General features: G+C 40.7%; 1 protein-coding gene across 5 annotated transcripts in view; it reads right to left on the bottom strand.

Annotated features, from left to right (window-relative positions):
• The window catches only part of XRCC5 (X-ray repair cross complementing 5), a 134,979-nt gene that overhangs the window by 100,494 nt on the left and 17,585 nt on the right, over positions 1–16,900 (bottom strand). For 4 of the 5 annotated variants that reach the window (XR_015255534.1, XM_086719577.1, XM_025934019.2 and 1 more), the window contains exons 9-13: positions 14,295–14,407; positions 9,415–9,477; positions 3,635–3,772; positions 2,511–2,601; positions 16–149 (exon numbers count right to left, since the gene is read on the bottom strand). Coding sequence is in view for 4 of the 5 variants with exons in the window: in XM_086719577.1 (XP_086575703.1) it covers positions 16–149; positions 2,511–2,601; positions 3,635–3,772; positions 9,415–9,477; positions 14,295–14,407 (539 nt within the window). In the remaining variant the exon portion in view is untranslated. The remainder of the gene's footprint in view (positions 1–15; positions 150–2,510; positions 2,602–3,634; positions 3,773–9,414; positions 9,478–14,294; positions 14,408–16,900) is intronic. The other variant, XM_086719576.1, reaches the window with a different exon arrangement.

Here is a 16,900-nt window from a genome sequence, read left to right as displayed (position 1 = left end):
TCTTCCCTCTCTTACCTGATACAACCTCTGATGTTGAGGGTTTGGGATTTTGGTGGTTGGAAACAAGTCTTCAATGGTGTCTTCCTTTTCATCTTTCTTTACCAAGCTCATGGAGTCAATCAAAGCATCAACAGCACTCAACTGAGCCTCTAAAGCAAAGATAAATGAGCAGTGCCAAGGAAAAATGATTACGTCCACTGTTCTACACTAAAACAAAATGCTTTCCATTCACAGATACAGAAATACTGGCAAGTTACACAGTCCAGGCCTGGCCAAAATAGTCTCTAGTCATGCAAGTCATTTAACTAAACTGAGTCTTGGTTTTCTCTTTTGTAAAAAGAGCTATTTAGAGTAGCTGGTCTCTTAGGTCCTATCTAGCTATACCATTTGGTCAACTTTCACAGTGTAATACCATATCGAAAGCAAAAGTTTGTTCCAAAGGAAGCACCACAGCCATACAAAACCCATCTTCCATACAGTGACTCAAAATATTCAGTATTCAATGAGTTAGTATGTTCAAAAAATTAGTAATTATCTGAAGGAGAAACATGGAAAAGAAAATACCTTTGGTGAGAAGGCATAAGCTTTACCAGGATTTCCTAGAACTTGTATCAGACTGACTTGATAGGAAGACAGAAAAACCCAAAGGGAAGACACTGGCAGACCAGAGGGAGTAGACTCCTTCTCAATCTCCACAAGTCAGAATGAGCTCTCTCCTCTCCCAAACCATATGGCCTGTATGCACACCTGTGCACACGTCTTACCCTACTCTATCCAAACCGTAAGACCCTTGAGAGCAGAAACATGACAACTTCTTCATTACCTCCCTCCCAATACCTAACAGAAAGCAACTGCTCTTAAATAAAAATCTACCGACTCAACAAAAATGGCACAGTCCAGAGCAACGCGGATGAAAGGCAACACTCTCCAAAACGCTTCTACCTAAACTACCATGTGTAACTTCCATTCTGCTGATTCACACAGCAGCTCAGCTGTTAAAAGCTGAAGTGCTATTGTTGGACCATTCACAGCCAGTCGGCAAAAGGTGGAAGAGAATAAGCAGCTCCTAAAAAGCCTACTAGGCTTCTATTCTTCACCTTCTCAAGTATCCCTTTTACTACAAAAAGAAAGAGCTTATAGATATTTATCACGATACATTTCTATCCCAGTTTCAGACTTTCCAGGGGGAGCTTTCAGACCTTACCACCTGGCACCACCTTAAGCTGACACAGCCATCACGACCTTAAGCTGACTACTGCAGGGTCCACCTGGCAATAGGGAGGAGGTTGCACCTGTGTGTGGGAACGTTCAGTGGCTGTTACTTGCTACTTCAAGCTACTATCAAGACCTCTACATAATTGGAATTGCATACCTCTACATAAACATCTTCTTGGGACACGTGCCAAACAGGTTTAATGATCCATTTTGCAATGGAGAAAATGCAAATAATAATACACGAACACAAAGGAAATAAAGCAAGGCAGAAAGATACTGAATATTTTAGATCCTGAGTAAATGGTTTATATGTCTATGTGATAATTTTTCAACAAAGCTCTCTTTTTTAAATGTCTATGCATTTAACATTTGAAATTATCAAGATGTAGAGAACTGATACTGTAAATACAGTGCAGGCTTCTATACATTCAAGTCCATGCCTGACTCTGCCATGATGCACAAGGACTCATTTCTAGAAGGTAAAGACACAGTGCTAGGCCCCCTTTGGTTCATGGCTTTTCTACTGCACACAGATCCTAACAGATCTAACCAAAAAAACAGAAAGAACCCACTTCTGAGGCTCATCTCACAACCCCCGAATCCTACAATGACACACAGATTTAAACTCAAACTAAAACATCTACTCATTTTTTTTGTGTTCTTTTTGGTATATTCATCACATTTGGCCCACTATGATATCTTACGCAACTGCCTTAAACTGTGAGCTCTCTCAAAGACAGTATCTGTGAGCATCATTCTGTGTGGCACCCTGACATTTGTAGCCAGGTGCTTAATAAAGTCCTTTTCTCATCAAGCCCAAAGTTAACTCCTAGAAACAAGGAACAAGGAGACTGAAACTGTTACTGTAAACTACAAAGAAAAGGCAAAGAGAAAAGTTAATCTCCAGCACTGTTACTTTTCAGTTCAAAGACAGTTACATCGTATTTTATGTGGGACACTAAAGTCACAGCTTTGACACTATACATCAGTTCACTTCAGCAGAGGGCAAACTGGTTCACAACCAGAGAATGTACATCCATTTCCCACAAGTTGCTCCCTAGATACAAACTCTAAGTCAGAAGTGGGAAACCAGACAGTGTTTGGAGAGTCCAGGGCAAACCTACCCCTACTTTCATCATGCCCCACTTTCATCATCACTGTGTACGAGCATGACTGGAATCCAAGCAATTCCACTCTGTGAAATTCCCTGGTCCCAACCATGACTGCAGACAGGTGATTTCCCATGAACAGTCTGTGTTTAGAGGCAATTAATGAGCAAATGGAAATAAACTCACCTGTGGGAGTGCATTTCTTACTATTTTTCAAGGATGAAAACATATATTGTCGCAAGTCTTCCATAAAAGGCAGCTGCACATACATTAAACACTAATGAGAAAGAAAGGAAGTAAAAGCAGAAACAACCAAATTAATGGAAAAAATATAAAACTGGCCTCAAACACCATGAAGGTGGCACAACTGAAGTATTTCAAGTCAGACAACTCAAGTCTGGTACATGGTAAGTAAAGTGTTTTGATTTGTTATCAGTTGCACACAACTGTAAATTAACAGCACAAAGAATATCGAACATAAGAGAAATACTTAAAAGAAAGACTATCAAAGAATATCTGCAAAATGCACGACCAATACAACAAATCAGAAGGGTGTGGTGTCTAGAAGGTTGAGCGTGAACTCATGACTTTTGCCTTCTCTTTTCCAGTTTCTCTTTTCTACCACAGAAAAGTTCTCTGAGAAACAGTATGTGGTAAAGAATCTGGGCCTATATTTTGAACAGGTGAACCCTAAATAAACGGAATTTTTCTCTTCCAATTTTTATTTAAATTCTAGTTGGTTAACATACAGGGCAATACTGGTTTTGGGAGCAGAATTCAGCAATCTATCACTTATCATACGACAACCACATCACAAGTGCCCTCCTTAGTACAGACCCTCCCTTCCCCACCTCCCTCTGTCAAGCCTGTTTGTTCTCTAAGAGTCTGAACTGAGTTTTTCAAGGATCACAACAAAATCATATCCTCGACCTTTATTCATAGTCTTCATTTGTAAAAATGAGGGTACTCTCTCTCCCCATTAGGTTCTGAAAAATCAAGAAGGGTAAGAACCGAGAGGTCACTGGATTGGGCAAACAGAAGGTTTATTGTTAACTTTCATCGATTTGATTTAATCATAAGTTCCTTACCTACTTCTACAATTTATGTTTTTTCACTGCAACTGGTGTTCACACACCAACAGCATCAGCATTACTTGGGAATTTGTGAGATACGCACAGTCTCAAGCACCTCCCCAGACCTACACTATCAGATCACCAAGTAATTCCCATGCACAGTAATAGCTGAGAAGCACTGTTTGGAATAAAGGAACTGAGGGAAAATAATTAACTTGAAAGACCTGTGGGTTGTACCTCATAGGCATCCTTGATATAAGGAAAAGCCATGCCAACTTGAGGATTAGTTCTTCCGGCATAAGCATATCGAACCACGGCCACCATGTCTAATTCATCCAAAGCATGAATCAGGGAGGAAAGTGCCACTGCTGCTGCCTAGGGAGAAAGACGCTGCGTTAACCAAGCCAATGTGAGTGTACTTTCCCAGCGGAACTCAATCCAGCTGACCCTTGAACATGTGGGCAGGAATGCACGAGTCCACTTATACGCTGACTTTTTTTTTAATGTCTATTTTTGAGACAGAGAGAGAGAGAGACATAGCACAAGCAGGGGAGGGGCAGAGAGAGAGGGAGACACAGAATCGGAAGCAGGCTCCAGGCTTTGAGCTGTTAGCACAGAGCTCTACGTGGGGTCTGAACCCACGAACTGTGAGATCATGACCTGAGATGAAGTCGAACGTTCAACCGACTGAGCCACCCAGGCGTACCTGCACAGATTTTTATAGCATAGTATTGTAAATGCATTTTCTTTTCCTTATGATTTTCCTAATAACATTTTCTTTTCCCTAGCTCACTTCACTGTGATACACCATATAATACACACAGCATATAAAACACATATTAACTGCTGTTATTGGTAAGACTTTCGGTAGACAGTAGGCTATTAGTAGTTAAGTTTTCAGGGAGTCAAAAGTTACACTGTATTTTTGACTGCATGGGGTACCAGCACCCTAACTCTCCACTCCTCTCCAGTGTCCAAAGTTCAACTGTACTTGGAAGATTGCTATCCACTTAAGAAAAAGAAATTCCTGGGGCGTCTGGGGTGGCTCAGTAGGTTGAGCGTCCAACTTTGGCTCAGGTCATGATCTTGCGGTTTGTAACTTTGAGCCCCGCATCGGGCTCTGTACTAACAGCTCAGAGCCTGGAGCCTGCTTTGGATTCTGTGTCTCCTTCTCTCTCTCTCTGCCCCTCCCCCATTCATGTTCCATCTCTCTCTGTCTCAAAAAAATAAACAAACATAAAAAAAAAAAAAGAGGGGTGCCTGGGTGGCTCAGTCAGTTAAGCATCTGACTTCAGCTCAGGTCATGATCTCGAGGTTTGTGAGTTCGAGCGCCGCGTCGGGCTCTGGGCTGATGGCTCAGAGCCTGGAGCCCGCTTCGGATTCTGTCTCTCCCTCTCTCTCTGCCCCTCCCCCGCTCATGCTCTGTCTGTCTCTCTCTGTCAAAGATAAATACCCATTAAAAACAATTAAAAAAAAAAAAAAAGAAAGAAAGTCCTTTTGTCTTTATACATTGTTTCCACCATGCTTACAACCTATATTATTAGCTGGCAGACAGCACACCTTTATTAGCAATGTTACTAAAAATGAAATTATTTGTTGGCAGTTACAGATTATCCAATTCAGCAAACTTCTGAGCTCTAACGCTGTAACGTTTTTATTTAGAATTTGAGTTTTGATTAAGTTTTGCGCTTATAAAAATTTACTCTGGGACCCTATAGCTGATAACTAGATCAAACATATAGACTGAACAGAAAACATACGGAGTATTTTTAGTGTTTCTAAAGCCTGAGTAGGAATTACTATTATTATAATTTGGAACTGATAATATGATAGAAAACATTAACCTCTTTTTTCTGCATCTTCTTCATGCCAGAAATTAAAAAGGTTCTGTTAACTCTTCTCAGTTGTTACCAGAATGAACATATTTAAAATAGTGGTCCTAGAACACCATTTGTGCCTGGCTCACATTGCTTTTGAGTCTCTTCAAGATATATTGATCATGTATTGATTTATCCTTAATTTTTTTTCATAGTTTGGTCAGATAAATTCAGATGTATATAATGGAATACCTTTTCTTGACTGAACTACGCTACGATGTCCACAGGAATATGCAGTAAAGAAAAATAAAGAACTATACTAGGTCTAAAAAAAAAGACTGTTATCCACTTTATTACTATTTCAGATTTTTTAATTTAATTTTATTTTTTTCAAGAGAGAGCAAGAGAGCGGGGAAAGGGGGAAAAGAAGAGGGAGGGGGAGGGGAGAGAGGGAGGAAGGGGGGAGGGGGAGGGAAAGGGAGGGAGCGGGGGGGTGGGGGGGGGAGAGAGAGAGCGTGAGCCAGTTTCAAGCAGGCTCAAGCAGGCTCCATGCCCAGCACAACCCTGGGATCATGACCTGAGACGAAATCAAGAGTCCGACGCTTAACTTGACTGAGCCACCCAGGTGCCCCCAGATTTTTTTAAGCGCCCCTGTACCCACTTCAAGGCCACACTGTACACATCTGATTTGGTCAGACATATTGTAACCTCTTCTGAAACTTCACTTCTTTATGTGGATCCTCTCTTATTGTATCTTATCTTCATCTTCCTTCTTCTCTGAATTCATACCCTTATCCTCCAAATAAACTCCCCTCTCAGCCTTCCTAAACAAAATATTTCTTTTTCTCCCCCTCTCTCCATAAATTACTATCTAGATCGTTCCTTTCACCTCTAAATGTCATGAAATAATAGTCTTGGTGTTTTTGCTGCTTACAACACAATTATTCTTCCATCTAATCCAGCTACTGACCTCACCTTCCTTACTGAAATTATTCTCCAAAGTCACCCATGACCTTCTAATTGTCAATCGTTTGTTCCCATTCTATTTGACCTTTCAGGAGCACTTAACCATCCCCTTTTCTCTGTACTTTCTCCTTCTTTGGCTTCAGAAACAATACTCTTCTCTGTGGGTCATCCCTCCCCTAACTCTTCAGTTCTTCCACTAATCGTGAAATTCTTCTGTTCTTGGCTTTTCTCTCCTTCTCTCACTCTGAAACTCCACTGGGGGATTATTTTATCCAGTCCCATGACTTGATGAATCAGAATCTGTATATTCAGCTTTAAAACTGAATCCAGACTTTAAAATCCAGGATTCTATTGCCTACTGGCCGGTAGACAGCTCCTACGGTTAGACCATAGGTATTGCAAACTGTTCATGACCAACAATGAACTACTATCTTTCCCCCATTCTCCGCCAGTGCTCCCTACTTCACGAGCTCCATCTCCCAATCAACCAAACGAGAAGACTCCAAGTTTTTAGTAATACCACCTGACTCATCTCTCACCTTCACATGTTCAGCAAACTCAGCCAATTCTACTTCTGCACTGTCTCTCAAATCTATCTTCTTTTCCATCGCTGCCTCTCCAGTTCAGAGCTGATCATGTCAGTCCCTTCCCTAAGAATCTCCAAAGGTCCCACTCCTCTAGCCTCGGGGGTCTGTCCATTACTCCTGGACTAGCCTTGCACTTTCCATCCTCTGTGGCTTTCTGTTCTTATAGTTTCCTCCTAGCTAGAATGTCCTTTCCACATCTGTCTCCTGAGCTCCTAACCGATTTTCACAGCCCAGTAACGTGACACCCTCTCCATTTTAGATTTGCTTCACTCTCCCTCTCCATAACTCCCAAACACATTGTCTGTACTTTTCTCAATGTTAAAGTTAACCTTTATCAAAGTTAGCTATGTAGCTTTTCATTTCCTCCACTAAAAACCTGTAACCTCAATACCTTTTCATCAAAATCCTCTATAGGTTTCGCGACAGATTCATTACCTTTTTAGTTCAATTCAAGGAATATTTACTTAGTGCCTACTCTTTGCTACACAATGTCTTAGGTCCTGTAAAAAAACAAGGATGAGTCCCTGATCTCACTGAGCTAATACATTCTTTACTAACAGGAAGTGACATACGTACCAAATACAGAACTTGTATAGTCTAATAAGTCCCAATAGACCGATAAACACAATGGGAGTCTGAGGAAGAGATTACTTCTAATTTATTTGCAAATTTCTATCTGGGTGTCTTTGACAGAACCAACTGGTCCTTGAAGGAAGGATGGGGTCAGGGATGACTGTGACATTGTAAACACAATGCTACGCCTGTGGGAAACTCAACGAAAGCTCCATTTCCTTCTCTTCCTCCTCCCTTTCTCCTCCACACACAGTACAAATCACGTACAAGTGTAGATTCTCCATACACAAAAATAATTATATGTTCATGACCAGAGAAAACATATTTTTAAAAGGAATTATTCACGGAATCATAGAATATTTGAGTTGGAAAACAACAGCATTCATCTAGTTTAACAACCCACATGCTGACAAAACTCCCTCCCCAAAATCTGGCTGGTGGAAATAAAGACTGCTGGGAAACATTCAGGAATGGAGATCCAACCATCTCACAAGAAACCAATCCACTTGGAGGTAGTAATCCTTGTTGACAAAGTAATTCTTCATTTTGAACAAAACCACCACTTGTTGGCAGGAAACCTAGTTTATTTTCCATTCCACATAACAACCCTCTAATGCATGGAAGAAAGCTCTCATGTCTGTCATCCCTCCTACTTCCCTACCCACCTATGGAAGTTTTTTCCATACAACCTTTTATTGGAAGTCATCATGACATAATTGTATGTCCCTTCCTCCTCTGCTTATCTCAGAAGCTCCAATTAGTTAATACTCTTCTTTGACTAGGACATCAAGAACTTACACCACAGAGTGGCCCTTTGCCATTAGAAGAGGATTTTTTTTTTCCTTTCAGTGACTCAAAGTAACCCAAGGATACGGGGTCTGTGTGAGGTTGGACTGGAATTATACATGATACAAGGCTGCCCTCAGCTAGCAAGTCAAGATAATCACGTAGGCCGTACCACAAAGCTGTTGTCAATAGTCTTCACTGCATACCGGCAATCACATGAAGTGATCAGAATTTTGTCTGTGTGAAGGGATGCTCAGTTGGAGTTAAAATTCAGAAGTTAAAAATGCTGTTAAGCTATGACAACAATATATACTAGACACACATAATTCCCAAGAGGATCTGATTCAGGAAAAACCCATAAACTTGGATTCTCAAGTAAACCAGAATTGACATATGCCTACTGTGCTCTAACGACAAACCCATTCAGTGCTGATGGGAAGGCAAGCAATTCTCCTAACTGAACTGTTCTGAGAATGGCATGCCTACTCACTAGGTCAACAGCCAGGTAACCCTCAGAAGCGAGGAGGACGCAGAAAAGGGCCCAAGAGGCTAGAGCAAGTACTTATACCGCTGCCCTCCCCATACCCCAAACAAGCCTTCTACATCCAGATGACTAACATCAAATGCAAATACTTCTGGAACTCCAATACCTGTTTAAGTAGCCTTAAATGGACACTAGACTGCAATATTCCAGTCAAGATCACACCTCCAAATGACACGTTCCAACCTGGAGGCTGAGTAGAAACCATTTACAGAGAGGGCAGAGGTGACAGTAGGATGCAAGAGTCACGAGTTGTTAGCCAGGCACAGACCAGCTTGAAAACAGAATCTCTTGGAGAGGTGGGAAAAGAGCACAAAGAAAGAGCAAAGGGTGCACAGATGAATTTCTCAGAGAGGGAGGTGGTCCAGTGAATCACGAAAGCTCAGCTCCAGAATGCTAAAGCCAGCGCTAAATGTCCAGTGTATATGACAATGAAAATGGCAACCTGACCCCAAGCCTCCTGAACATCTGACCATGAGACTCCCATACCTAAATGCATTTGTTCAAATGTTTTTGTTCTTAATACTCACCTGGTCTCCAACTGAAGGACTATGTTCTCAGGACTTGTGCTCATGCTATGACAAATTCATTTATCATGTCTCCATTTTCAAAGTTAAAGGTCAGTGAACTTTCCCACTGCTGTTGCAAGAATTAACGTCATTTTAAACCACAAATAGCCCCACACAACTCACTTAAAATGACAATTCAATTCTGTGGCACTACCTCAAAGGCTTACTGTCAACTTACCTCATCATCTTTTGCTGCAAAGACCTTTAGGACTTGATTTCCCACAAAATATCTTCTGTGGACCTACAAGAATTAAGTAAGGAAAACAACTGGTTTTGATCCAAAGTAAGTAACACGTATAGCCATAATGCCACAGTTATTAAGAAATTCTATTCTAAGTGCTCTTAGTAAAAAACATTCACAGGGGCTAGAACAAACTTACTGCTTGAGGTCCAATTCAACACAATAAATATGTGAATTCTAAGCATATGTCAAACACTGTTCTGAGCACTGTGAACACAGTACTGATCAGGATGTAGTCTTGTCTGAAGGAGCTCAGACAAATGTGAAATTAACTGCAATGCAGTGCTATGCTCCAGCACTACACAAGCACAAGAATACAGTATTATAACTCAGGGCCACAAAGGCACATGAACGGAGCATCTAACTTGGTCATGAAGGGTCAGAGCAGGCTTCTGCAAATGGTGACACTGAGGTCAGGACTTAAAGGATGCGCAGGAACTCAGAGAAAAATCTAGCACAAGCATCTTGGGCAGGGATACTAGTGTGAATAAGTCTGGAATGACATAAAAATGTAACACATTTGAGGAACTGCCTCTGTAGGGCAGTGCCCCAGTGCAAGGAGAGAGGTGAAAGATTACATTAGCAAGATTAGGAAAGATCAAAGAAGTCTCTTATTTGCAGAGTTAAGTGGTTTAGACTTCACCCCAAGAACAATGATGAGGCACCTGATAAACTGCAAAGAGACCAGAGTGAAGAACTAGTTGGAGAGGCAGGAGCCGCACTGGGAAGGGAAACTAGTGAAACCAAAAATAAGTACTGCATGTCCTTTTGTCCCCCTTTAAGTTCAATTACTTCTCTGGCAGAGTATCAGATGGGTCAAAGCAGCTGTACCAGTATCTGATTAGGAAACAAATACTGAAGAGTGCCTACTATCATAACCAACCACTTGTATCTACTGACCAAGATCAGTTTCTCTCTCCTCTATGTAATCTCGAGCCTGGAGCTTATCTGTAAGAACGTGCCCTGTGCCATACAAGGCAGTGCTTCTCAAATGTTCTTCTGCCCTCCTGCCTCTGAAGCCAAGAGCCTGAACGCTTTTACAATAACAGCAGCTTGAGAAGATGGAGTCTCAAAGGTGTGAGGGTTTTGCCCACAGAATTCAAACACCCTCCATCTCCGCTTCTAGTCTCCATTTGAAAACCATTATTTAAAGAAATAAAGGAATAATCCTATCTTAAAACTAAAAAGTTTGCTACGTTCATATAGATTTGCCCTCCTATTAGAATCTGTAGTAGGGGCGCCTGGGTGGCTTAGTTGGTTAAGCATCCGACTCTCGATTTTGGCTCAGTTCATGATCTCATGGTTCATGAGTTCAAGCCCCATGTAGGGCTCTGCGCTGACAGCATGGAGCCTGCTTAGGAGTCTCTCCTTCTGTCCCTCTCTGCCCCTTCCCTGCTGGCTCACTCTCTTTCTCTCAAAGTAAATAAACTTAAAAAAAAAATCTGTAATGCTTCTTGATTAAAGAACAGTTAATGATATCTTTTCCTAAGGCACTTAAGTGACTTCTCAAAGGACAACCAGACATGTGGGGGAAGTTCTCATTAAATTCTTACCCATTAAAGGGGCGCCTGGGTGGCTCAGTCAGTTGAGCGAACAACTTCGGCTCGGATCACGATCTCGCGGTCCATGAGTTCGGGCCCCACGTTGGGCTCTGTGCTGACAGCTCAGAGCCTGGAGCCTGTTTCAGATTCTGTGTCTCCCTCTCTCTGACCCTCCCCCGTTCATGCTCTGTCTCTCTCTGTCTCAAAAATAAATAAACGTTAAAAAAAGAAATTTTTTTTTAAATAAAAAAAAATTCTTACCCGTTATATAATTAGATACCCAGAACACTGACAATGTGGGGGAAGATAAATTGAAAATTTAAGAGAACAGTAATTTGCAGGGCACCTGGGTGGCTCAGTCAGTTAAGTACCCGACTCTTGATTTTGGCTCAGGTCATGATCTCCAGGTTGTGAGATCGAGCCCTGCATCGGGCTCTGCACTGATAGCAAGGAGCCTGCTTGGGATTCTCTCTCTCTCCCTCACTCTCTGCCTCTCCCCTACTCTCTCAAAATAAATAAACTTTAAAAAAAAGAGAGAAGAGTTAATTTGCAACTTCACAATTGCAAAGAAAAAAAAAGAACACCAAAACATGCCAAGGCCAAAAACCTATTTTATATAATTAAAATGTTCACCTCAATCCAATCCAGAAATATTAGTTTCCCTTATGTTAAGGGAATATGGAAAAATACGTGATCTTATTAAAAATAATTATTAGTCTGTTAAAAGGTACATACTTAGTTGCTATGGAAAACACCTCGTTCTTTTTTTTTTTTTAATGTTTTAATGTTTATTACTTATTTTTGAGAGACAGACACAGAGCATGAACAAGGGAGGGGCAGAGAGAGAGGGAGACACAGAATGTGAAGCAGGCTCCGAGCTGTCAGCACAGAGCCCGATATGGGGCTCGAACTCACGAACTGTGAGATCATGACCTTAGCTGAAGTCAGATGCTTAACCAACTGAGCCACTCAGGCGCCCCAAAACATCTTGCTCTTAAGAGGGTGTGTATGCATTTGTTAAGATAATAGATGAAAGCAGGGATGAAAAATATTCAAAAAATCAGCTTGTCCATCTGGTGGTGGTCAGATTACGACTGATTAATGACATAGGCTCTGAAGTCAGAGAGACCTCATTCAAAACCAGTTTCTACCACCTCCCAGCTGTGACCTTGGGCCAATTACATACTCAATTTTCAAACGTATAAAATATATTATCCTGACACCTACCTAGGAGGGTTGTACTAAGAATTAAATGGGAATTTACATAAAATACATAGTATATTGAATGGAATATTATAACCACTCAAATAAATGGTGGCTATTATGATTATCTTCAATGTACCATTTGAGATTGTACTTAAGATAGAAATAATTTAGGGCTTAAAAACAACACAAGTTTGATTTAGAGGACATGCCATGACTTAAAATTTTAAGTAGTAAGTAAGTCTTTTAAAATGGAAAAATGTACTTTTTGTTTAGCCCACTCTTTTTCGCTTTGTCATTTAACTAAATAGGCCTCCCAGTCCCACCCTGGCCCAGGTGACTTCAATTTCTTGGGTCATGAATATTGGGTTGGTGTTCTGGATAGGTCTTTTCTAGCTACCTAGAATCAGGCAGACCCACTTCCCAACAGGCCAGTTTTTACACACAGATCTGAAGGAAGGTTCCACTTCATGGAAAGACTTCGAGGCACTGCCATTAACAACCATAAATTTTAAGCTTGTAGAGCCCCCAAAGTGAATGCTTTTATTTTCAAGAAATGCATATTTAGTGTAATTTGTTACAGAATTGTTCGTTAGAAACTCTCAACTTCCAAAAGGTATTTATTTTCACCATGAAAATCTTATCAACTTTCAGTAAGTACTCCCAATTTTCAACTTAGGAAGTTTAAAAACGTATCCAACAGTTCGGGTATATCATGAAAAACATCTCCCCACCCTCGCTGAATTATTCTAACACTCAGGGACTCAGAGTACTCAGAGACTCTATCCCAGGGCAACATGAAAAAGTTCAAATCCAGTACACTGGGTAATATTTATTTCCATTACAATTCTCACTTGAGTTTTTTGGTTTTTTTGTTGTTGTTTTTTTTTAATTTTTAATGTTTATTTTTGAGAGACAGAGACATGGCACGAGTGGGGGAGGGGCAGAGAGAGAGAGGGAGGGAGATACAGAATCTGAAGCAGGTTCCAGGCTCTGAGCTGTCTGCACAGAGCCCGACGCGGGGCTCGAACTCACGAGCTGTGAGATATGACCTGAGCCGAAGTTGGACGCTCAGCCGACTGAGCCACCCAGGCGCCCCTCACTTGAGCTTTCCTAAAACCAACAAACATTGTTTTATCCCCACAGAGCCTAAAAGGCACACTGTAAGACACACTTCTTCATTTTCTCTGGTTGCCGACCTTAAGAACATTTAAGCTAAGAAATCCAGGAACCTTTTTTTTTTTTTTTTTATTTAAAAAAAATTTTTTTTTTCAACGTTTATTTTATTTTTGGGACAGAGAGAGACAGAGCATGAATGGGGGAGGGGCAGAGAGAGAGGGAGACACAGAATCAGAAACAGGCTCCAGGCTCCGAGCCATCAGCCCAGAGCCCGACGCGGGGCTCGAACTCACGGACCGCGAGATCGTGACCTGGCTGAAGTCGGATGCTTAACCGACTGCGCCACCCAGGCGCCCCTAGAAATCCAGGAACCTTTAAAAACCCTTTCTAGGACAGTATATGCTATCCCATGGCCCTCAGTGGATTACTGCATTTCCCCCTGTGTGTTCTGAGTATCTGTGCACCGTGGTCTGAAGAACATATGACTGAAGGACGGATTTCAGATCCTACACCTCTTTGCTGGATGTTGACAAGGGCGACTGGCATAAAGCAATGATACGTTAAGAGGCCCGGGGTCATCCAAAACCCGAGTAGACCTTCACTGCTCTAAAATACTCTATTATAAGTCAGTTTAGAGAAAGCAACACAATAGCAAAGAACTATGATGATTCTTTAAAGCTACTGTGAGCTATGATCCACAGCAAAGCTAAGAAGTGACTTTTAATGGAACCTACTCTGATTCATCCCAAGATTTCTCAACTTTTCTACATCTTGGTTCCTCTACTCAAAAATTGAAGATAGTTAACACTAATCCCCAGACTACATTGCAAAAACCTAAAAGTGAAATGAATACACATTGTAAATAAAAGGACCAACCAAAAGCAAACCATCTCAAACAATAGTAAGAAAAACGTTCATCTACTTTGTTTACAGTGAGTAGGATAAGTACTATACCTGAGAAGATCTACAAAATCCCAAAACAGAGAAGCACTTCCCCTCTGATTTATATTTCATTTGTTCTTCATCCACTTTAGAGAAAGGAACTATATCACTTCCATAGCGGAACCCTGGAGAACAAGAGAAGAGCATCTGTTAAGCATATGGGGCCTCATTTTCTACAAGCTGAAATTAGCCTGATGCACACATTAGCAATACAAGCATGCTCCAGATCAAGCCTCCCTATACTGTTCCCAGGAATCAAATCACTGCCCCTTGTGACCAGTGGGGGAAAGCAGCAGCAGATACACAAACACCATATATGATACAGAGACGATTAAAATCTAATTACATTCTTTAAGCAGCATCTTCTGCAATCTTGTTACCTTAACGATTATCCAGCCCAGAAGAATGTAGCAAATGTAATGTACTAGTTATCCTCCAAAGAGAAACTATGGTTGACTAAAGTACAAGTATGATTTGTAAACATAATAACAAGAACACATTTATTCAGAAACCTAGAGACCTGAAGAGAAAAATGCCCAAAGGAAATTTTCAGAATAAAATGTTCTCAAAAATGCATGCTGGAGACATACAAATACCTAATAGAAGAAGCCAAAATTCTTCTATTTAGGAACATTGAATTGATAAGTTGGCTATTTCTCTGTATTTAAATTTACTTCATTTTTGGGATTATATTATCTATTTTTTTCTTTTTAATTACTTTAGTTATTCATACAAATATAGGCTCTCGGTTTCTTAAAAATAACTCCTATGCTGTTCCAGGGCCTCTGTTCTAGGGAAGGTCATGCCCTTTCAATATACAGTCTCCTATGTTTGGGAGACAGAAGGATCATCAAAATGAAAGGATTCTGGCCTTGGGTAAATGGAAAGAAAAGCACATGTACCTTTACTCCAAGAAACAAATTTGTGTGTTTGGGGTAGATTCTATGATCCTGTGTTTATCTGTTCCTGTCAATCTGCTGACGCCATGCATTTAATGAAAAAGAAACACACTTGTGTTTTCATATATGTCTTTAAAAAAAGCTGGTGATGAAAACAAAAATCCCAACAAAAAATTATCAAGGGAATGTATGGCACATGATTAAGAGTGGTGTCTAAGCCAAATGTTTTTCATAACCCTTTTCTGTCATCAGACATCTTCTTACTTGAATTTTTTAACTTGAAAAGTCTAATTAAAACTGCCTTGTATTTTCTGGTTCATTTACTGAAAGAGCAAATCAGTATATAAATTTTGTACATGGCAAGACATATAGAATAGACTGCATCATGTAACCATGTTCCTTTGCACGCATATGTATGCTAGTACCTCTGTCTACACATTAGGGGTAGAAAGGGGAGGGCAAGAAAAGGAAGTACGTGGTAACCACACAAAGGTACGAGACAAAAGCTTCACTGTGCTCTCTGCACTCAAACAATGCTTAACCCTTCCCTCTCCATTGCTCTGCCAATACATTTCCTTTTTGCCTAAACAGAGCTGGTGTTTTTGCTGCATCCAAAAGAACCGGTGCTTGTCTCTGTCATATTAATCTTCCTAACACACAGCCTCAGTGACACTCTGTGCCTCAAAACTATAAACGGCCCCAGGTTGATTTCAAAATGAAGCATCAACTAGTCCGCCTGTCATTCAAAAAGCCCTTCCTAATTCAGAAGAGTACGTAGAAACAGACTCTGAAGTAGGACAGTCCTGGGTTCAGATTCTGCTAGTGGCTAGCTGCATGACTGTGAATACGTTAACGAATGTCTTTCAGCCTCAATTCTTTCATCTGTAAAATGGCATTAACAAGAGTGGGATGCCCGCTTCATTAGGCTGTTGTGGTGATTAAAAGAGAAAATTCAGGCTATTAGCTATCACTGCCAAGTACTAAACTGTGTATGCCCAACACATCAACCCTATTACTTGATATCACTGAGAAGTCCTCCACTTAACCATGCTTCCTTTTCAGTCATCATATGAGGATCATAAGATTAGCAAGTGAGGGGGCCATGATTCTAACTCGGGTCTGACTCCAAAACTCGAGTTCTTAACCACACTACAAAACTGAATTAGTAGGGACTGCAGGATCCTAATTACATTTTCTACCCATAAGTAACCAGAAGAAAGGAATCGCAATCTCCATCACCTTAACCACTCTCCCCCACCACACATATAAATATACACAAGCATATTAGTGCTTTGCAAATTAAAACTATACTGGGCATCACAAAGCCTGGCAATTAATTTATCTAAAAATTCTAGTTTCTACCTTAACCCATCATTTGGTATCTTGCCGTTTTAGCTCTTGAAAACTCAGACACTCTCAGCTAGTTCCTAAGCCCTCTGGATAGAGCTGCTGTCTAGACACGCCATACAGATCAAATGGATATAATGTATGAAGTACAACTTTAAACATCCAGCAAACATAAAGCCATATAATGAACACAAATGTTCCAGATCCCCTAAATTACCTTAAAGGAGAAAGCTGGCAAGATCCAGAATGCCTGAAACTGGCACTCAGAGGACTAATCACCATAGAAATAAAAATAAACAAAACAACTTGCTTCAGTCACATTAATAGAAGTATTCTCCTAGCTAGTATGTTTCCAACTTTAAAATAAAACCA

This window comes from Puma concolor, chromosome C1 (assembly GCF_028749965.1).
Source record: "Puma concolor isolate L17-30 chromosome C1, mPumCon1.1.hap2, whole genome shotgun sequence".
Classification (NCBI taxonomy): Eukaryota; Metazoa; Chordata; class Mammalia; order Carnivora; family Felidae; genus Puma; species Puma concolor.
The sequence above is the reverse complement of the archived record's forward strand: the minus strand, read 5'-3'. Positions and strand labels throughout refer to the sequence as shown.